This window comes from Cebidichthys violaceus, unplaced genomic scaffold (assembly GCF_023349555.1).
Source record: "Cebidichthys violaceus isolate CVI_PGR_0920_01 unplaced genomic scaffold, fCebVio1.0.p SCAF_8, whole genome shotgun sequence".
In the NCBI taxonomy this organism is placed as follows: domain Eukaryota; kingdom Metazoa; phylum Chordata; class Actinopteri; order Perciformes; family Stichaeidae; genus Cebidichthys; species Cebidichthys violaceus.
Genome location: NW_027176964.1, coordinates 17059736 through 17082463, shown reverse-complemented (window position 1 = coordinate 17082463; position 22728 = coordinate 17059736). Strand labels below are relative to the sequence as shown.

General features: G+C 46.1%; 3 protein-coding genes across 5 annotated transcripts; 1 reads left to right on the top strand and 2 right to left on the bottom strand.

Annotated features, from left to right (window-relative positions):
* Positions 1 to 3137: 3137 nt before the first annotated feature.
* prpf38b (pre-mRNA processing factor 38B) lies at positions 3138 to 7802 on the bottom strand. The gene is made up of 6 exons (XM_068738236.1): positions 7390 to 7802; positions 6744 to 6812; positions 6370 to 6521; positions 6102 to 6162; positions 4659 to 4900; positions 3138 to 4547 (listed from the first exon to the last, which is right to left on the bottom strand). The coding sequence occupies exons 1-6, from the start codon at positions 7597 to 7599 to the stop codon at positions 3875 to 3877; spliced, it is 1407 nt and encodes a 468-aa protein (XP_068594337.1). The 5' UTR covers positions 7600 to 7802; the 3' UTR covers positions 3138 to 3874.
* Positions 7803 to 8276: 474 nt separating this feature from the next.
* Positions 8277 to 15212, bottom strand: LOC137892420 (EEIG family member 2-like). Its single transcript, XM_068737517.1, has 11 exons — positions 14931 to 15212; positions 13684 to 13804; positions 13388 to 13417; positions 12822 to 12938; positions 12336 to 12382; positions 11021 to 11124; positions 10581 to 10676; positions 10293 to 10485; positions 9970 to 10106; positions 9318 to 9381; positions 8277 to 9058 (listed from the first exon to the last, which is right to left on the bottom strand). Exons 1-11 carry the CDS (start codon positions 15074 to 15076, stop codon positions 9016 to 9018), a joined length of 1098 nt encoding a protein of 365 aa, XP_068593618.1. The 5' UTR covers positions 15077 to 15212; the 3' UTR covers positions 8277 to 9015.
* Positions 13818 to 21741, top strand: LOC137892419 (mitochondrial adenyl nucleotide antiporter SLC25A24-like). Of its 3 annotated transcripts, none has more exons than XM_068737516.1 (11): positions 13818 to 13858; positions 16778 to 17056; positions 17223 to 17349; positions 17492 to 17579; positions 17732 to 17843; positions 19055 to 19213; positions 19372 to 19524; positions 19659 to 19766; positions 20209 to 20376; positions 20528 to 20678; positions 20790 to 21741. In XM_068737516.1, the coding sequence occupies exons 2-11, from the start codon at positions 16877 to 16879 to the stop codon at positions 20969 to 20971; spliced, it is 1428 nt and encodes a 475-aa protein (XP_068593617.1). In that variant the 5' UTR covers positions 13818 to 13858; positions 16778 to 16876; the 3' UTR covers positions 20972 to 21741. The 3 variants fall into 3 exon arrangements, with proteins under 3 accessions (XP_068593617.1, XP_068593616.1, XP_068593615.1); XM_068737515.1 differs by lacking the exon at positions 13818 to 13858 and adding an exon at positions 14045 to 14088; XM_068737514.1 differs by lacking the exon at positions 13818 to 13858 and having other exon boundaries at positions 16428 to 17056.
* Positions 21742 to 22728: the final 987 nt, after the last annotated feature.

Genomic DNA, 22728 nt, shown 5'->3' with positions numbered 1-22728 from the left:
TTTCTGACGTCAATTTAAAAATAATGCCCGACCCTGAGTAGAACGGAACGTCACGGGACGCTGCAGCGTTCCTTCATGAAAGTCCGTCTCCTCCCCCCCCAGCCCTGTGCTCCCTCTCTAGCATCACAGCAGTTCCTCAGTGCCACAATTCCTCCATCCTCGTCCTGTGGAATCTGATGGAGGGCGGCCAGGGAAACACTGTGTACACGGCCACCGCAGAAGCCAGCGATCACACCTACCTGTCCTGCAACGACACCGGCACCAGCTGCTACCTCCGCGGAGCACGCTGCGACCTCCAGTACACCGTCATTGTTGCTGCTTCATCAGACCAGTGCAGCGGTCTGAGGAGTCCACCGTACAGGATTAGCATGGGTATGTAGATCTGTTTTGTTTTCTGTTTGTTTGGATGAATTAAAACCTTAATCATGAATCATCACAGTTAGAAAGACATCTTTAGACATCACCAACTTCCCAAACTTTTTCCACAGAGCCGTGTCCGCCCAGGAACGTGGTGATCAACGCCACCTGTGAGGACAACAGTGCGCTGGTGTCCTGGAGCCCCTCTCCCGTCGCCGAAACCTATCGCGTCGTCGCCGTGGGTGTAGACGGACATCCTCACACCTGCAACGCCACCTCCAGTAACTGCAGCATATCGGAGCTCCACTGCGACGAGCGCTACGCCGTGTTTGTGACGGCCGGCCATGAGAACTGCTCCAGCAGAGCCAGTCAGAATGCCACACTCAACACAGGTGTTTGTCTTTATATACTGAAGACATGTACTACTACTACTTTACTTTACTACTTTACTTTACTCTACTTAGTAATATTAGTTTCAGCAGTTTGATCTTCTTTTTCTGTCCAGGTCCCTGCCAGCCTGACGGTCTCTCGGTTACGTTCCGCTGCAACAATCAGTCTGCATTGCTGTCGTGGACGCCCAGAGATAACGCTGTTGGCTATTATGGCTGTGCCCAGGCTGGAGATGGAGACATGCTGTACTGCCACAGCACAGATCCCACCTGCACCATCCAGGCTCTGGATTGTGGAACAGTTTACAACTTCTCTGTCCAGGCCTCCGATGGGACATGCAACAGCTCCTTCAGTAGCCCAGTGCAGAGTGGAGCAGGTATAAGAGCCGCATGTAAGACTCAACAACTTTGTGACATGTGTGGACTAATGCATTCATTCATCTCTCTCTCTCTCTATCCAGCTCCCTGTGCGCCAGACGCTGTGGAGGTGCAGCTGCTACCAATGGAGATGGAGATCCAAGTGATGCGCTTCAACTGGACACGGATCACCTGTAGCGACACGGACTACATGCTGAAGTTGACAGGAAGTCTGCTGGGAGACAGCCAGGCCCAGCTGGAGCTCTCGTCCTATTGGACGACCGTGACGTACTTTGAGATTCCTCTCCCCTGTGGGTCGTCCTACTCGGCGACAGTGGAGAGCAGGAACGCTGCCGGTACCAGCGACCCGTCCGTGCCTCTTAACGGCACGACAGGTGAACCACACCGAACGCTGGAGCTGCTGTTCAAACGTCACCCATTTCATTATGGACCTCTGTCCTGTTACTACTGTGACCAGCTTAGATGCTGATTGAAACATTGTATCAATAATAGGAGGTCAAAGTAGCTCCTATCCGTACTGTAGAGGCCTTAAACACACATGTTCTCAGTCGGTTTCTTACTACAGGACGAGCGATGGGGTCTGACACAGGAATGCAGCGTCTTCTGCCACATTTAGAGAAGATGTTTGGTGATCATTTAATCATGAATGTATACGGAAACCAAGTTTTTCAGACGCTTTAACTAACTCCGCCGTCTCTCCTCCCAGCTCCCTGTCCACCATCAGGGGCGGCGTACAGCGGTAACGGCTCCTACGCCACAGTAGCGTGGAACGCCTCCGTGTTTGCCACGTCGTACACGGTGTACGACGACAGCGTGACGCCGAAAGCCCAGCTGTGCAGCACTGCGGGGCTGTCCTGCTCCCTGTCCGGCATCGCCTCCGCTAGCCTGGTGATCACAGCCAGCAACGCAGCCGGAGAAAGTGAAACGACGAGCGTCACAAGCGGTAAGGACTCTTCTGTGCTCGTGTGAATGAGCGCGGACGCTGCATTTGAAAAGACACATTTCACTGATTGTTTAAAACAAACCGAGTTAAACCGTTTCCCTGCAGTGGCAACACAAGGACGCAGGAGGAGAGATCTCAGTCCGCAAAGGCCAGAGCACGGTGGGTTTAATACCTGAAAATATTAGCATTATTGCAATATCATTATTCCTCTTTTATTGGACTCTGAACTCTGACTTGATTTCCCCCAACAGGAGGCCTCTCGGCTCCCGCGCTGAACGTCACACAAGCGACGGCGACGGTCGTTTTGATCGAGTGGTCACCAGTAGAAGGCGCGTCTCATTACCGGCTGCTCATCACGGAGCAGAGCGGCTCCAGAGAGCCCGAGACCAACGTAGTGCAGGGAGCGATGACCATCGTCACGGACCTGAACCCGCACTCCGCGTACTGTTTCTCCGTGCGGGCCGAGGACTCGACCGCCGGCGGACCGGAGTCAGAGCCCGTGTGCGTGCAAACGGGACGGCGGCTTAACGGCGAGACGCTCGTGTAGACGGAGCTGGAGGTCTGCACTCGTCTCACTGTCGAGGTATCTGACAAATCTTTTCCCGGTGACCTGTAATAATAGGTCCTGTAGAACACGGGGGTCAAGTAGCAGCTCTGACCTTTACAGTTCTGCTGCTAACCATAAACGGCACACTTAGGTTGAGGTGTTCCACGAGGGAAGAGGTCTCCTAAATGAGCCACGCCCAAATGATTCTTAACTTCCTCTCCTCTTGCTGTTGGTCGAGGTGATATATTTCATATCTTGTTCCTCTTGCTTTTTTTAAATTATAATCACTTTTGTAATAACTTAGTCACCTTAAAGTTAATATATCAGGAATTGTTTAATTTTTTTTTTACCATTTCTTAATGTATATTGAATACGGAAAATACTTTCTGATTATGTTCTAATAAAATTCTAAAAAATATTCTTTGCATTGCAGCGTTTGTGTCTTAACGTTGTCCATAAAGTTATATGGTAATCTATGCTTGCATGACATTTTTAAGCACTTTTCTTTCAAGACAGGAACACGTTTTGTTTGTAAAAGTGTTTTATTAGAAAACAAAATGCAACAGAGCAATAACCCAAACACAGCACAGGCAGGGCTCAGTGTGTGAGTTGTACAAAATCACCCTTTGCAGACTGCTCATTCGAGGATTAAAACATTCTCGTGCCGTCTACACACCACCGCGGACAGAATTGCTTTTTGCTGAGTCGTCGTTGTTCCGCGTCGCTCGGATTTGTACTTGGACCGTTTTACTTGTGACCCTTCAAAAGTTTGACTGTGAAGAAACTCCAAAATATGTGCACTGTGATATCAGACGCCAGTCGGATTTAAAAATAGGTTTGGGCTTTTTGCATCGCCTGAAAATAATTCTTTATACACGACATGAAGTGTGTGACGGCGTTGAGCCGAGCACTCGACCCAGCAAGAAAGGCAACTCGGCGCTCCTGTCGTGTGTAGACAGCCTCCGAAACAGTATGTACACACCCACATCTCCACGGGCAGACGAGCGCACCATCGGAAATTAAAATGCCATTTTTGCCACTTTTCAAACTGTGAAGACTAACTGTTCTGGTGGGGGGAGGGGGGGTGAAAAAGGCAAAAAAATCAAACAGTAAAGTAAAGCAACATTACATCGGCCAAAGACGACGACTGCAGATGTCCAATGAGCTGACGCTCCTTCTCTTGAGCACAGGAGACAGACAGCTGGGTAGAAAACACGAGTAGAAGAAGTGATATTGCTGGGGGGGGGGGGGGGGGGGCATTCACTCAGTGCTGTGACTCCTATGTTTACTGTGGTCGTTGCTGGACTCCCGCTGATGGTGGCTCCTCTCTTTGCTCCCGCTGCGTTTGTGGGACCGCTGCTCTCCGTCCCTGTCCCTGTCTCTGTCCCTGCTGTGGCTGAGCTCTCCTTTCCTGCTCTTCTCTTCTCCTCCACCTTTGTGCTTCCTCTCCCTGCTTCGACTCCGACTCGGCCTCTTGGCCTTCCTCTCTTCTCTGTGCCTCTCCCTGTCGTCTTTATGCTTCTTGTCGTCGGTCTCTCCCCTGCTCTTTTTGTCCTTGGACCTCTCCTTCTCGGCGCCTCTGTCTTTTTGTCGCTCCCTGTCCTTCTTTCTGCTCTTGTCGTCCCCGCCGTCTCTTTCTTTGTCTCTGCGTTCGTTTTTTCGGTCCCGGCTGCCGCTGCGACTTCGCCTACGTTCCCTACGGTCTTGGTTCCTGTCTGCACTGCGGGACCGCCGTCTCTCCCTGTCCCCCCTCTCCCCTCTGTCCCTATCCCGGTCCCTGTCCCCCCTGCCGTCCCTCTCCTTCTTCTGGCGGTCGCGCTCCCTCTCCAGCTCGCGGTCAAAGCTGGGGCCGTGGCGTTCTTTCTCGCGGTGGTGGCTCCTGCTCCTCGACCGTTTGGGGGACCGCTTGGGGCTCGGTGTCCGCCTGGGTGTCCTGGCAAGAAAGGTTCCATTAGCTTCAAGCAATTAAACGTTCTGGTCTAATGAGCTGCAAGATGATGGCGCTAGGTAAGATAAAGCTCAAAAGCTTGAATCGTCGCGTTACCTGGAGCGCCGGCGTTCCCCTGGCCTCCCTGCCTCCGGCTCCGGCTCCGCGGGTTCCTCCTCCTGCGGCTCCTTCTGAACCACCTTACGAGGCCTCGCCTTCATCTGCTGGTCAATGAGCTTCTGCACAGGCACTGGGATACGGGGGAACAGCGTGGAGAACCACTCCAGTTTGGTCAAGAAGGAGCGCAACATCTCCCCAACGGTCATGACGCAGCCGCCTCCCGCCTTCACGTCGAGCTCCTAGAACCAAACGGTGGTGAAAGAAAATCAATCAGGAGACACCGGCAGGACATGGGAAACATCTGATCGCTTTATCAAGCTTGCCTCAAATCAAAAAGCAATTTGTGATGACCAAGTACTGAACCTTCACCTCTGTTCATCTAGCTTAATCTCTCATATCAATCAAATTTGCCTACTTTACTTTAAAATGTTTAAAGAGGAAACACAACGACAAATAGAAAAGCTTGCCTCGTCTAATCTAGTGCTGGAGTCTGTACTAACAATGTGAGCTTTGATCAAACAGACGCTATGACATTTATGAGAGCCACCCTCCTTTCCTTCACGTCGTCCGTTTAAAGCGACACGCTCCAATAAAGCGCTTTGCCTCGACTGCTCACGGAGCAGACATGAAGGAAACAAGAGAGCGCCGTCTAACGACACTGTGAAACATCCTCGTTGAGCCAGAAGGACAAAGAGAGAGAAGCCTCGGCTCCCTTCAGTCTCCCAGAAGCACAACGGGGCCGTCGGAGCGTGAGCCCTGCCCACAGTGTCAGCACAGAATGGAGCGGGTCGGCCAAACGCACGCCAGCTCAAGAGTTATCGACTTTACATGGTAGAGAACAGCCGCTTTGCACTCACACACGCAACCCAACAGTGCTGAGATACAATATCCAATTCACCTGCTGCACAATGGGCATCTAAAGAAAAAAACAGGGGAATTAACCAGTTGGGTAGGATTTCATATGATCAAATGTAATGCAACAGAACATCAAAGGAGGCCTGGCTGCACAGCCTGGTATCAAATCGTATACTAGTTCAATAAGATGGATGCAACAGTTGTCATGTGTGGTATGGTTTGAGTTTATCTCCTCTGTGTGTATCCGTAGGAATGCTCCTGTTGCTATTAATCCCAAATTTAGTTTTGTGCAACAAGTCCTGATAAACGCATGCCTTAATATTACACCGACGAAAATATGTACTCATTATTACATTACGGTACTTACCATGATAAAAATCACCGGCAGAGAAGTGAGCAAGTGACCGAGCTACTTAGGTTTAGAGGACAAAAGTTGGAGGACAATTAAGCCAAATGAAGGCAAAGGTGAAAAATCAGCTATGAGCATCACAAGGGAGGGAAACGGACAGTTTTTTAACGTGTGTCGTGTAACTGTGTGTTTAATGCAGAGAAAGAAACATTAAATTATTACCCGAGGTGACATACCTCCTCATCATCCAGGAAACCGTCGTACCATTCGATCAAGTCTGCCGGGGGCTGAGTGTATCTGAGCAGAGCCAAACAGAGAGCACAACGATTCATTTATGTTGTTGTTGTTACAGACCTGATTCACTGACCTTCAGAGAGGCGAGACAACGCAGCATCAGAGCATTAAAATGTCCCGTATGCACACTAGATTTAATTTAGCACCACATTTCTAATTACAATAGTTAGAACTTTTCTATTAACTCACGTAGAAATATGTCAACCGTACCGTATGTACATGAATCCAAGCGCTCTGATGTATGGCGAGTCTGTGTGAGTGATCAGACCCATCAGCTGTTTGCGAGTCAACTTGAGAGTAAACAGTTTGTATAGAAGACAGAAAGCTGTGGACACAATACCACCGGTCCCGACTCCACGCACCTACAGAGGATGAAGACACATTGGTAAAGCACATCGGTGTAAACGTTTCACAGCAGACCTATTCATAACTGACCGGCCTTTAGGCTACATCGCTCTCTGGTAGTACCGTGCATTAATAAATCACGTAAATGTCTCATATTTGTAACGCATCATCCTCCAGACTGGTACGGGCAGAGGGGGGTTAGACATGGGGAATATAAAAAGCACGTACTTCTCACTTACCCCTCCGCACATTCCAGTCTGACCCGCGGTCTTTCTGCTGCCTTTTTCCCACGGTTCAGCATGGGTCACCTGTAGGAGCACAGGACGAGTTTACACACACACACACACGCACGCACGCACGCACGCGCGCGAGACCGTATTCACAGCGCACATTAGGAAGACACCGCCCACCTCCCTGACGACTTGCATTAGAGGTTTCATGAGACAGTCTGGGACTATCGTGGACGTTCCCCTCGCAGAGAACACAGCTTAGCTCGTATACATAACGATGTTGAACTGTCCCAATCGTTCTAAAAAAAATGTCGACGTACCGTTAGCCTTTAAAGTACCAAATGAACGGTAACGTTACTCTAACACAGCAGATGTAAAGTTAAACTACTCTGGGTTTGTAACGGCAGCCTATTAACGGTATTTGATTTAACGTTAGCTTAGCCGCCAAAGTTAGGTAGCGTTAGCTTACTAATAAGATCACCAACGTTATATATTTGTGCGCATTTATGTGAATTAGGCGGACATCTTTCCGAGCCCTGAAGTTGAGTTAGTTAAAATGAATGCTATCTGAGCCCAGTTACCGCTGCGGTGTAGCGCTAGCTTGACTGGTTATCTAGCTAGCATGCGGCTTAGCATTGGCTAACGTGAACGTTACCTTGAAGTAGATTTCGTCCACAACTTCGTGGTAGGTCTTGAGTTCATAAAGCTGAACTTTGAAATACGGTGACGACAGTACATTCGTAAGGATCATTGGGTTGAGGTTCATGGTCTTCTCGTTGCCCCACAGGGGCAATACATTTCCATGTTTTCCTGGCGGAGGCTTGCTAACGGCCTGTGTTGGTAGCTGGTTTCCGACATTAGCCATGTTAGCTGAATCCCACGCCGCTAAAGCTTACTGTACAGTTAGCGTATGTCCGATTACAGACCCATCAATGTTATATCGTGAAATGATGATCGTTAACGATTTCGTCCGCTCAACTGTCGCTGATTCGAGGTTAAATTGATGATAACAACTTCCCGCCGTCGTTGTAGCTCGGTGCTGTTGCGCGGTGGAACAGGACCGTTGGTGGTGCAGTGTGAAAGGAACCGAGAGCTAACCGTCGGTACGTCAACAAGGCGAATGTTTACAAAATAAAAGCATTTATTTATACGCCAAATTGTTTGAATTTTTAAATCAAACAATCGTGCAACGCTTCTGTGAAGATGGGGTGTTTTAATTCTTATTTCATGGTGTATTTAAAACGATTTTTCATGTCAATACACTCAGTACGTTTATTTTGAAATGTGTTCGTCTTGCCTCAACAGGAAATGGTAAATTTTATTTTCCGATTTAAATTTGCCGCTTGATAATTTCAACAACCAATTTCCTCTTAAAGCTTCAATTGTCTTTTTGACATTTATTTTGATCTGGGTAGTTAAATAAAATGTAACTATATATTTGCTTTTATTTCCAATTTTAATTCTGGGTCACATTTTCCTCCACACCCCTTCTGCAAAAAGAGTAAAACGCAACACAAAAGTAGTTTGGAGTTATCCAGAATGCACATTTTTAAATGTTCTTTTTATTTGACCTATATACATATACATACATAGATTACATACTTGGCATTACGTATGACTTTGCACAAATACAAAATCTGTGGTAAAAATAAATTCCATCCGTTAATTATGACTTTACAGACATGCACACAGAAAATAGACGTCATACCAAAAGGTACAAAACATGAAAACGTTGTGGTATTTTAAATGCAGTCGTCCTCCCTCACAACCAGGTGAGGAGCCAGGTGACACACACTGGTGCTGTAACCACTGCAGCTTTCACAATGTCAGTTATCTATTGTTTAAATTTGAAGGAACTTCAAGGAACGGACACAGTCCCCTCCAGCTTAAGGTACGAGTAAAATAGTGAAACAAAATCAACCATAGCAAAATAAAAGCATGTTGGGTACTTAAGCATATTTTTTAAATAACAGAGATGGGTCAACAATATATGTAGAACTACAGTACTAATCCCTAGACTTGCTTTTCAAAGAACACCAACAGAACTGTCAGTACAGTACACTAGCAATCACCAAAATGTTCCAATTGTGGCCGTCACCCCCGCTTCCTGAACACTAGGGGGCTCTCCTGGTCAACAGACGCAGAGGGCTTGCATAAAATAAATTAAATCTCCTGGAGTGAGGCGGGGACCAAGTTCTGATGGAAATTCCACAACTCAGTCTGGTATACCCCGTATCAGTGTAATACGGCACCCTCATGACAGCCACATGCTTCCCAAAGCCTAGCGCTTGATCACCACCTGCTCGAAGGCTCCAGCTGCAACCCTGAAAGAGAACGCCACAACGTGTTACAAGACAGGAAATGAGGGCGGTTATCTGATCCGCTGCTGCTGCGGATGCATTCTTTTACATGCAGAACTAACACTGCGTTGTGAAATTGAAAGTACCCTGACATCTATGCAATAGATACCTAAATAAAAACATTTTAATTTAATCAATTTAGCAGACGTCCAATGAATTTAGATGTGTAATGAATGCCTTTCTGCGTGGCAACCACAATCCACAGTTACATAATCACACCCACCTCATATGCTGGCTTCCCAAAGCTGTACTCCCACCAGGACCAACAAACAAGCTGAGGCCCTCCTCTGTAGAGACAGACACACACACACACACACACACACACACACACACACAGTCATGGTTTGACAATAGCTCACACTTACGTCTCTAGAAATGATAATAGTAAACGGCAATAGAGGAATAGAGAGGGAAACGATGTTGCAAAGCCGATGAGATCTTTTGAAGAACATCAACAGAAGTAGGTGATAGTTGAGGAACACCATCAAAACATATGTTCAACATCACTCTCTGAGTGGAGAGAGTCTCCATTTTTTAACACAATAAATGACTCCTCTTAAGGACGGGGGTTAGTAACACGGCAGCCACTCTGTGCGCTCAGCTACCAGTGAAGTGAAACTGCCCTTGAGGAATTCAGATAATGAAATCTAACCTCTGTAATCCTTATTCAGATACATTTTAATATTCAGGCTGGTAAATAATGTATGATTTGACATCATAAACATCTAATTGTCATTTAGCGTTAGAAGGAAGTACTTAAAGCCGTCCATTTGTTGCATTGCAACACCTCAAAGTAATTTGATCCAATCAGCAGGAGTGGAGGTAACTTTTCCGAGTGAGCCTTCAGTGATAAGTCACGGATCAGGTGTACACACCCTCTGCACTGGAGTCAAAGACGCTATGGCTGAAGTCCTGGCTCTGCAGGATTTTCTCTATTATGTCATCAGCATCCACCCTGGTGGCATCGACTCGTTTGAGCTGATTCTCCACTGAGTTCTGCTTTACTGGATGTCTAATGGAGGAACGGAAACAGAGGGGGAACATCATACGGGTGTGCTTTATATAGACCATATATTTAGTGGAAAACAGACACAGGTTTGTTTATATAACAGGGTCATTACACACAAAGGGCGGAACCAGCATAGAACACGTGTTAAAAGTAAACAGTGAGAAGGAAGGAAGAAAACAAAGACATTACCGCTGGACTTTAGCAGGGGTGGAGGGCTGTTCAGGTGAATTGGAGCAGGTAGCGGCGGCTGACGGAGTGGTCCTGCTCTCCCCCTGCTGATCACTGGGTTCCAGGATGCTGCCGATGCCGGTGGAGGCAGAACTTCCTGACGCGCTCCTCCGATGGCAGAGATCTGTTAAACTGGAGTGATTCGAGCTGTAACCTACAGAACAGGAGAGGGGGGGGGGACATTATGGTTATGCTTATGATTTGTGTAGCTGGCGTGGGAGTAATGTTGTGAGTCTATGTGTTTGGTACCTGAGATTTTTGACTGTTGACTGGCATGGCTGGGTGTTCTGGAGTGACCGTACACTACCAGCTCCTCTGGGACTGATACCGACTTTACTGGAGTCTCTGAATGAAAGAAAACACAAAACAAGTTTAGTTATGAACATTTTGTAAATATGCAAACAGCTAAAACGTCTTTTCTTTAAGGAGGATTCAACTAGTTTCAGTGTCTTCATGATGCTATTCATTCTGAGGCTTCTTCAATGAAAACACTTGATGATGATTTTGAGTATGTTGCCGTTGACTCCTGAATAATCACGACGCTCCGTGAAGAACGGTTCTTTGTAGAACCTTGTCAAAACCACCGTGTTGCTGCTTTCGGCAGGAATTGAGAACCTTCAAATAAAACCTTGCCATCGTGAGGAACGGCAAACTCTTCTAAGCCTCGGAGTCTGTGCGTGCGTACGTACCGGTGAGTGAGTGGGATATGTGCATGTCTCCTCCCTTTCTGTCCTCAAGGAGACACTCTGCTTCAGCCTGTGGGATTCCCAGAGTCATGGCTGTGGATGGGGGACTAAAGGGAACACAGGAAGAGTTTCTTAAGAACCAGAGTGTTGTTGGAAAAGACCTCCTTCAACTGCTCTTATCATCAACACAAAAGTGTGGACTCTGACCCGATTGGACTTTGCGGTATGCACCACTATTCTAGTGGACACAGCAATGTGCTGCTACGCAGAAACTCTGTTCAGATATGGTTACGCATCTAGGAATACCTCTACTGGTGAATAGAAATAGAACAAAATACCGCTTATTAAAATATAAAACTTTGCATTTTCTTCTGATTCACAGTCAAAAAAGGGGGATGAGCCTAGAAGTGCAGAGACACTGAGATGTTAAACACACACTTTACATGTAGAAATACTGTGTGATAGCTAATCAGCAACAGTCTCCTTCAGCAAGTTACACATTAGTTCAAAATGGATAAATAATAAGTCTATTAAAAATAGAAGGGCACAGGAAACATGACTTCTGATGCTGTGTTAAAGAACAGAGAGAGGAAGGAGACGAACAGCGACAGACAGAGTTAAAAAAAACAAAAAAACAAGCGTCTCACACACACACACACACACACACACACACACACAATGAGTAACACTCTGTGGGATGAATGACTACGCCATCACTGAGTTTACACTTTAGACATCTCCTAGGCAGCAGTGTGTGTGTGTGTGTGTGTGTGTGTGTGTGTGTCACTACACTAGAATGAGTTGGAACATGACAGACTTCAGCGGTGAACTGTTTGTGAGCGGTGAACAGGCTTTGGCAGGATTGTGGTGTTTCATCACATCCCCAGAGACAAACTGCTCGACACAAAGCTCCCCGACGGAAGAGAAAACAACGTCTGGGCCGATCACACTCACTGCTGAGGTTGGGCAGATTAATGAAGTGTGGGTGAGGCGTTATTAGCTTTCAGATAAGATTCTGACACAATCTCAGCCAGCGTACGCCGCGACTTCAAACTCAACGAGGACTCTGTAGCGTGAGACGAGACAGCGTGTCTTCGGTCGTGTGACAGACGAACACTTTCCACTGTGGTTGGATGCAGATGTTTGTAAGTGGGGGACGTGCTTCCTTTGCAACCACGGCTACAGCATTTTGTAGTTGACTACACTCAAACACAACAGACAAGTCAATATTTCCGTAGTAACGACTTTAGAATTGAATTGATATTCAGAGTTGCAGAACGAGTTATACAGACGAATGAGGTAATAAATGAGCTCTTACGTTTTAAAACAGGGGTCTCCAGACATAAGCTGTGTGGTGATGACAACCTGTAACAGACAAGAAGAGGTGAAGGGAAGCAGGCTTCAGGCTGACAAGAGGCAGAACAAAGCTGCAGTGTTCCTGTGGTTTAATCAACTCAGGTTTAAAATAGCATTTTGTTCAATGTAAGCCCATCGTAGCCCCAGGAGGAACCCGCATATTTTAAATACGTTCCCATGGCCCAGGTAGTTCACAGATCACAGGCTCAGACATGTGTGGCAGCAATTGTCAGAGCAATTCAACTTTTCTCTCCACAAATGACATCATTCAGAGCAGCACAGCTTTGCAACAACAGGTTACAGGCTTTGCTAAAATGCGTGTTACTCGTACAGACGTGTAAGGAGAACGTCACTGGACCGTATTAAAACGCCGCCAGTGTGGCAGCGGCTCCGAACGGCATTTACACCTCAAAGGGTTGTGGAGCTACGCGTCCAAACAATACCGCACCTTCAGAATGGAGTTGTCCTGCCTGGTGTTTTTGGTGTCGTACCCCTCTAGGAGACACCGTCGTGTAGTGCTGCCGGAGCCGGCAAACTCCGACAAGTTCAAGTCAGCAAAGCCCAGCTGCACAGGGATGTTAGACCCAGTCAGAACCATCTGACAGGAGGTTTCTCTCCGTCAGCCAGCATCAACAATGTATGTGTACACAAAGCATCATCCTATAAACTGTCTACATTTAAAGAAATCCAGCACAGATAAGGTTTTTGGAAACCACCTGTGTCTGAGAGGAGGTATTAAATCAGATTAATACTTTGACTCATCGTTGAAGTTCATGATTAACGTTGCGTAGGTTGTGATTTACAGACTTTTAATCAGTAACTAAAGCCGGAAACTAGAACTACAAACATTGGTGGTAAACAGACTCACCGTCCTGAAAAGTCCTCTAGGGACACTTGGAGGCCGACTGTTATCACATGTCATGTCTGATAAGACGGCTCTAATGGATATCTGGCACTGAAGTATCTACGTTTACAACACATACCAGTCTACAGACGTGAGAACAGAGGCGTTACCTTTGCAAACGTTTTTCCACCCTTCAATTCCTTGAATGACAAAAACACAGACATCGTAGAGGTCACAAGTAGCCGTTTCATCACAATCTCAAACAGCATCTTCATTCACCAAACATCTGTGATATGATTTCAAATGAACAATGCTCTGACCTTAGCTGCAGAAACATTGTTTTTTTTTAGCACATTCAGGTCTCAGTTAACTGTCTGGACTCTATGCTATGGAACATTTCTACTGCGCATTTTTGCAGCGTCAACAAAATTGAGCTCGACGGCAGCAAGAAGAAAACGTCCTGTACCTTACGCACGGACACCCGGCAGAAGCAGGGGTCGAGTACACCGGTCCCAGCGCTGGCACTCATCTTAATCATGAAGGAGAATCTCTTCCTCCAGTGGACACAGTTGGCTTGCACTGGATTCCTGTGAGAGAAGCACATTTAGCAACACTTCTTCATACAGAAACAACACACGCAGGTATACTGAGCAGATATTCATTTTAAGATTTTGTCAGATTTATGCTCGGTTTGCCCGCAGAGCTGGATCCTAAATGTGTGCAACGCTTCAGCGCAACGCTCAGCTGAACATGTGCGTCTTTTGGAAGAAGACCCTTTTAGAGGCTAATTGATTTTGTCCTACATGAGTACACCAGAGTTCACACGGTGCGCAGAGAACGTTGAGCAGACACTGGACAGCAGCGATAAGAGGTGTGGCTTTTTTTAATTAAAAGACAATATAGTGGTAGAAATAATAGAAACAATAGAAACATAGGAATGTTCATACGCCCCATAAATCACACGCACGATTGTCGATGTGATTGTGTTGAAAAAGAGACTACGGTTGTGTTTGGAGCAGGACAACACTAGGAGCACAGTGTTTGTACACAGACTGTTACCATGGCAAAGTAATGAGGGGCTGGTGACTCATTACGACACGAGCGCGTGTAAGCACGGGCCCCTAGGACGAGCGCGTGTGCTTCTTTGCAAAGGAAAGGAAGTGAGCTTCAAGAAGACGCTAGGTTAACTCAGAGACGTTGATTTGCAACTGATTTAATCGTTACATTGATTAACGAAATAACATTATTGGACTAATGATGTATAATATGTATAATAAGTAGCGCTAGTAGCTCTTTAACCAGAGCCTCCTGGTGTGTTCGCTTCTGTCTCCTTGAACGGTCTTCACCGGTACGTTGAGTTAACAACACATACTTCATCTAACTAGCTTATAGAAGTAACGTTACAAGCCTAGAGTTACCCAGGAGCTGACTAACGTCTCTGGTGTCGCTTAGTAACTATCGTCACACACACACACACACACACACACACACACACACACACACACACACACACACACACACACACACACACACACACACACACGCGTTCAAACTCACGAAATGCAACAAAGAAGCAAAACCGAGGCGACAAATGATTGACAGGTGTCGAGCGAGAGACTTCAAATGGTCAAAAACTAAGTTTCACTAACTTTCAAGTGTAGCGTGCTTACAGCCAGCGAACTGCTGCTATAAATAGCAAAACCCAAATCTTACCTAGGCGACTCTTCTGCGAAGCCTCCATCCAGGAGTCGAACTTTACAGAACAGAACTCCGTTTACGAAGGGAACCGATGACAACTCCTCCAGAGCGAAGTCCACCTTGAATTTGAATCTCTTCTTCTTCATGAGAATGAACGACATGATGTAGAACCGAGGCGGAACTGAGTCCCGACAGGAGCTGACAGACAACTGTCCGCTTTCCCCCGCGCGCCGTGCTGTCACCGCGGCTCGCTCAGCTGTCGCTGGTTGTTGCGGTGTTTGCGGTAGCGTCGTTGCAGTGTTCGCGGAGACACGATTCAAAGTTCAAATCTCCTCCTTCCCACCCACTGAAAAGTATTATTCGTGACGTGACGGATGTTGCGCATTTTGATTGGACACTGCGGCTACATGAAAACCAAAAAAAAGAAAAAGAAAAGCGGAATACCGAGGTATTCTATGAGGACACGGTTGAAATGGTCACACGCGTCACGGAGGAAAGTCATAATGTAGAGCCCTGGAGTGACACACCGTTGTGAAAGAGCAGAAAGACAATATCGTTTATTCAGCAGACACGTGACAGGAAAGAACACGCTAAATCAGCGTATGATAATTAATACTGAGGTTCAAATCACTGCTCAATGAAACTTGTGATAGGTGGGATCTCCACAGCCAACATGAAGAGACCATACGTGTAATTCAGCAAGAACATACTAATAGTTTGAAGCTCAGGTTATTGAATATTGAATGAATGTCGAAACAGTGTTTGAAGAAGAATGCAGATCATTTACTGAAAGTAGAAACACAATGTCGTACTTTGTTTACTTAGAAGTAGAAAAGTGTCACCTGTGCCCAGAATACCCTGACAGGCCCTGTTGTTGATACACTAACATGTTAGTAACATGTTAGTAACATGTGACATGTACCATTGAGGTGGGGCAGATTGTATCCAGTACTACTGGGTAGTTTAATATATAACATTTCATTTATAACATTTAATGTATAACAATGCACAGAGGTGGAATGAAACTACATGTACTCAAGTACTGTACTTAAGCATACATTTGAGGTTGTACTTTACTTAAGTATTTGTCACTTTATACTGATACTTCATTACATTTCAGGGGGAAATATTGTTTCTCTCTACATTTGTTTGACAGCTTTAGTTATTAGTTACTTTAGAAATTAAAATGTTTACAGTTTTACATTGTAAAATACGATGTTTAAATCAAATTTCCACCACAACCAACTATACCAGTAAAATCAAATCATCATATTTACATACTTTTGCAATTTTTAATCATAATTCTTAATGCAAGATTTGTATTTTTGCGAGGTTAAGAGCAGAAGAAATGGAATGTGCGGTGCATTACAGATATGCACCTGTAGCACCACATGAGTCAGTCCGATGCGTTGAGGGGCACAGACACGTCTCATACTCCCCATGTCTTTTTGTGCGGACGAACTCCGCCCTCTAGTGGCGACCAGCGGTACCGCGCTGCAGGGAAACCTGTTATTTCCTGCACGGACACGTCGGGCCAGATGAGGAGATTACGTCTCCCACTATATGACACACCAGGACACATCACATGGAGCACAGGGCCAAAAAGACAGATGGTGAAACTCACCACGCGCATAAACCGGATTATGCACGCGGTTAATCCGGGATATTAGTTTCACCACTTTTCTATTTTCACCATCTTTCCTGCTCTAAAACGTCGAGTGGCTACGTAGCCTTTCGTTGCTCCGCCTCCGATAGCTGCAGTTCGCCTGAAACGTCACGGAGGACACCTCTGCACGGGACAGTGTGCAACACAAGAAAGCAGCCTTTTTATTTCATCGCTCCCATCTGGATTTATTCCCCAGGTTTCATGCATGATTCTCAATCTGGATATGGATTCATAACCCGATCCTGAGCGCAGAGCGACCCGCCTCTCGACCGCCGCTTCCCCCTCAGCCCTGACAATGTATCCGACGTTACGGACGTTTCTACTATCGAATGCCCGGTGCTGGGACGCCGACAGCCAGAGGTCGTACCAGGACTTGTTCGAGAGGCTCGATACCAATAACGATGGGAAGGTGGACGTCGCTGAATTACGCGCGGGCCTCAAAGCAATGGGCATGTTCCGCCAGGGTGCCGCACAGGTAAAAAAAAAACCCGGGGGGGCATTGGGGGAAATTCCTGACCATGTGTCAGTCTGTGTGTGTGTGTGTGTGTGTGTGTGTGTGTGTGTGTGTGTGTGTGTGTGTCTGTGACTCGCCCTGATACCACCTGCAGGCGACCTGAACCACTTGTGAATCCTCTCTGCAGAAAATCGTGTCGTCTGGCGACCAGAACAAAGATGGGAGTCTGGACTTCAACGAGTTCAGCAAATATCTGAAGGAGCACGAGAAGAAGCTGCGGCTGACGTTCAAGAGTCTGGACCGGAACAACGACGGTAGGGCACGATGATGAAGGAAGCGCGCGCTCTATCAACATACTTGGCACAGAGTAGTTATGGCACATGCCAGTGGTCTGTTTACAGGTCTGCATACCCTCCGTTCAGACTGCAGCGTGTCTGAGTACTGTGTTGTGTTCAGGGCGCATTGATGCCTCGGAGATCCAGCAGTCCCTAGAAGAGCTCGGCATGGACATCAGCAGAGAGAACGCCCAGAAGATATTACAGAGGTTTGACTTCCACTTGCTTCTATTTAGAGTGTTCGCGGTAGTCTGACAGCCGTGCACGGTCAATGGTGTGCTCGTTATAACCATAGATCAAGGGGTTAACAGGTGTGTGTGTGTGTGTGTGTGTGTGTGTGTGTGTGTGTGTGTTTCCTTAGTATGGACATTGATGGGACCATGATGGTGGACTGGAATGAGTGGAGAGAACACTTCCTTTTCTGCACGGCTCACAACCTGGAAGAGATCATTCGCTACTGGAAACACTCCTCGGTACGGACACACACACGCACGCACGCACGCACGCACGCACGCACGCACACACACACACACACACACACACGCACACACACATTCATATACAGAGGCAGGCTACTGCAGTGGAATTAAATCACGTGGCGTCTAGTCCTCTTGTGTGAGATGTTATGGATTTTCCCTGCAGTCCACATTTTGCCACCAGCTTTGAAAGATAAGAGTGCCCAATATAATTAGGTCACAGCAGCACAGGTCGCCCCCCCCCCCCCCCCCCCTTCAGCCTGCTCCTCCACCTCTCAGTGCAAATAAAGATATTAGCTCCAAAACCAGACAAAACTGCATTCTCATGCCATAGATGTGACGTAAGAGTGGCTGCAGGACAAATAACTTGCTGCATACGCCTCTGTGTTTCCCTGCAGAACTGCATTGAGTGTGTTTGTCACAGACACATTTATGCTTTTGGAAAAACATTGGATGTGTTTATCGGTAGTTCTAGCTAAAGGAGAAGGAGGTCAATTCATTGTTTGTTGTAAAAATAGTTACATAGGCAAAGAAATCACAGAATACTTTCTCCAACAGTGTGACCTTTTTTCTATGCACAAGTTGTATGAACTACACAAGACGAGGAAACATGTGCTTTTAATATTTTTACTTCCTGCAAACCTTATGTTCACGTCTTTGTGAATGCTGCTATCTCTCTCTCTCTATCTCTCTCTCTCTATCTCTCTCTCTCTCTCTCTCTCTCTCTCTCTCTCTCTCTGTGTCTCTCTCTCTCTCTCTCTCTGTCTCTCGATATCTCTCTCTCTGTCTCTTGATCTCTCGCTCTCTCTGTCTCTCTCTCTGTCTCTCTCTCTCTCTCTCTGTCTCTCTCTCTGTCTCTCTCTCTCTCTCTCTCTCTCTCTCTCTCTCAGTGCACAACTGAAAGAAAAAACACAGTGTGAAACTAGACCTCAAAAGGAGAAGTTCTGGTCGGCTTGTGAACATTGACAGCCACACAAACGGTCTCTATGTGACATGTGCCTTCCTGAGAGAGAGACAGTCTCAAAGGCACTAATAATTCTGCTGTATTATTATTATTATGGTCATAACACTGAGAATGTGTTTATAGCTCTAGCAGGAGCAATAATGCCAAACGGACATGTCTTTGATTTGACCCGTGTCCATAAATACAAGTGATTTGATCACATATACATATATATATATATATATATTTGTATATATTTGACCAGGTGCTGGACATAGGTGACAGTCTCGCCATCCCAGATGAGTTCACCGAGGAGGAGAAGAGCTCGGGCGTCTGGTGTAAGCAGCTTGCTGCAGGCGCAGCAGCGGGGGCCGTCTCTCGCACTGGTACCGCCCCTCTGGACAGAATGAAAGTCTTCATGCAGGTGAAATAAGTGAAAGAAAACGAATGGACCACTGGACTCTTACCTTAGGACGATAAGACAATCCTTTATTAGGGAAATTCACTTCTAATCATAACGTCTGTAACGTACGTGTGCTGTGAGTGAACCTGACCTGTAAACCGTATGTGTTTGTGCTGCAGGTTCATTCTTCTAAGACCAACCCGATCAGCCTGGTGGGGGGCTTCAAACGGATGCTCAGAGAGGGGGGGCTGACGTCACTGTGGAGGGGGAATGGGATCAACGTGTTGAAGATTGCACCTGAGACGGCGATCAAATTCATGGCCTATGAACAGGTGAGCTCTTAAATGCACGTTTATCACAGTTTTGTAACATGACAAGTATTTGGAATAAGTGCATCATTTATTTTCTGCTCCATTTGTGTGTGTGTGTGTGTGTGTGTGTGTGTGTGTGTGTGTGTGTTCTGTAGTTTAAGAAGTTGTTATCCTCAGAGGGCAAGAAGATTGAGACACACAAGAGGTTCATGGCTGGCTCTATGGCTGGAGCCACAGCGCAGACAGCCATCTACCCGATGGAGGTAGGTCACCTGACTGCTTGTCATGTTTTTGTACGTACTGCAGCTGCACCGTCCCGTGCATTTGAGACGTTTCACTTCGTCATTAAGCTGCGGCTTGAACTTTGACCCTCTTGAATGTGCCGTCATCTGTCACCGCGCCTTCGGCCACTCGAGCTGTCGTCTGTCTCGTGCTCCGTCGGCTCAGACCAGAGGGTTGCGGGTCAGGATAACCAGAAAAGCATGCTGGCTTGCGTACCGACAGATGTGACCGGATGCTTTAGGACGTCCTGGGAATGTGGCATGCTGCTTTTGACTCACTGTGTCTCAGGGGAATACTAAATGTTTTTCTGATATACTAAATCGTATGGTAATTGGGCGGCGAAATAAAATGAGAGTTGAAAATACCACACAAATCAAAATAATCTGTCCCTCAGCTTTTCTTCTTTTGTACTTTCCCTCTAAGGTATTAAAAACTAGGCTGACCCTGAGGAAAACTGGCCAGTACTCAGGAATGTTTGATTGTGCCAAGACGATTCTGAGAAAGGAAGGCATCAAGGCTTTCTACAAGGGCTACATTCCAAACTTAGTGGGGATCATTCCCTATGCTGGGATAGACCTCGCTGTCTACGAGGTACGTATTCTGCTGCTTTTCCTCATATGTCACGACAGAGTTACTCATTTGTACGAATCAGTTCCCCGAGGACCGCAGCGCTTCGTTAAATCAGAGAAATCCATTCTTTTTTTGTTTTACGCTCATAACGCACGTCTCTCCCGTGTCTCAGACTCTGAAGAACACGTGGTTGTCGCACTACGCCAAGGACTCGGCCAACCCCGGGGTTCTGGTGCTGGTGGCCTGCGGGACCATCTCCAGCACCTGTGGCCAGCTGGCCAGCTATCCGCTCGCGCTTGTGCGCACGCGGATGCAGGCGCGAGGTAAACGCAGTCCTGACATTTGGTAACAAGGGTGACAAAACTTACACGGCACGCAACTACACAGCGCATAATAGTAATTTCAGCCTCCCTAACTTCCCTCTTCCTCTCCAGCGTCCATGGATGCATCAGACCAGCCCTCCATGACCAGTCTGATGAAGAAGATAGTAGCCAATGATGGCTTCTTCGGACTCTACCGGGGCATCCTGCCAAACTTCATGAAAGTCATTCCTGCTGTCAGCATTAGCTACGTGGTTTACGAATACATGAAGACTGGCTTAGGAATTTCCAAATGACGCTGCAAGTCAAATGAAGAGAGAACATTTATTCGTCAGACTTGAAAATGCCTGAAATACTGAAAATCCCAAGACGAACAGACAGACATCAAGCATACAGAGCATGACTTCCACCAGCTGGAGAAGAAGTTCACTGGATGGAAACCTGTGTGTGTGTGTGTGTGTGTGTGTGTCCTAGTAAGGGTCGTCTGTCAGTAGCCGAAGCATTTATCGTTCCTGCTGAGCATGCTTTCATTTCTACCCTGTTGTTACACATAACACGCTCCCAAAATATGATCACTGTCCAAAAACAAGATGTGACGTAAAGAGACTACTGCACTAAATACATACACAGAAACTAGAAAACATGTAATGTATGATGATTCTGTTAAAACTGTGATCAACCAAAGTGCTAGCTTTATGGATCATATTGTTGTTGTTTTTGGTTACTAAAGAAATATTTAGTTTGGTGAAATCTGGAGCTTTTCCAGTTAACGGTCTTCTGTTGAGGTAAAGCGACGCTACACCAGTTTAAACGTCGGAGCCGACGCCCTTCAGAGGTAACTCAACACTTGACTAAGTTGTAAACACCTAGAGTTCAGCTCCTAGCAGCTGTCTGCTAAAAATAACTGTCCCTGAGAAATCAATAACTCGTTAACACTGGAGTGCATGAAGACAAATGTGTCTTGTGCAATGTGGAAATCATGTTATGTGATAATCATTGAAATGTGCCTTACAGCCACTCAATGTGTTTTTTACTACACATGTATATATACTGCATTTATGTACTGTGTATATATATATATATATATATATATATATATATATATATATATATATATGTATATATGTTTTCAGTTATGATTATTTACGGGTTGTGATGATGGATACTACTATGTCACATATTAACAGTAATGACTTGAAAGGAGCATGTTTTTATCTTGTTTCTCTTCTCATTTCTTCACAGCAAGACTTTTACAACCAACCACACACTGAACACTCTGGACACTGTTGTATTTAACTTTACAGCCTGTTGTCTTTATTATATGTTGCTTTAATGTGGATTTTAAGAAACGAAAACTGGTCTTGATTTCTTTTTTTTTTTTTTTAGCCAGAACACGAGGACACTTTAACATGGTCTTTCCTGGAAGGCTTACTGGCGAGCAAATGGCTCAGTGGTGTAAAGTTCACCTCTTCAGGGTGGGGATCATCTGAGGCGCGTTAACAGCGCCACCCAGTGGCTGATGAAGATAACAGGTGGACACATTTCCACGCAAGTAAACGAGACCATAATAGTATTTTAGACTAAAGTATTTTGTCTTTAATCATCCCAGGGATTTTTATTTCTAATGGATCCTAGCTGGCCTAATAAAAACGAGCCAGACTTAATTTAAAAGGGCAGCACAGAGGTCAGAGATACTAGTGGAACAAAACAGACAAAACACAGACCAAGTGGAATAACTAAGACCAATAAAATGATCGCATCATCGTTGTCTGTGATTTGGGCTCTGGCTCTTGTATAAAGCATGTTGTCATCTTGTCCATCTCAAGTTCGAACAGTTTGCTTTCATTCATTACACATAAAGGGTCAAGAGAATTATTTAAGATGCAATAGATTTCTCAATAAAATGAATGAATGAATGTAGCTGGTCAAATGATTCTGCAAATGACTCTTTCTTTTATTGTACAGGTTACAATAATACACGTTTATATTAGAGCCCTCCCTGTAGCAACGCTACCAGGGCTAACTGTAATGACAGCACCTTGTCAGTTTATAA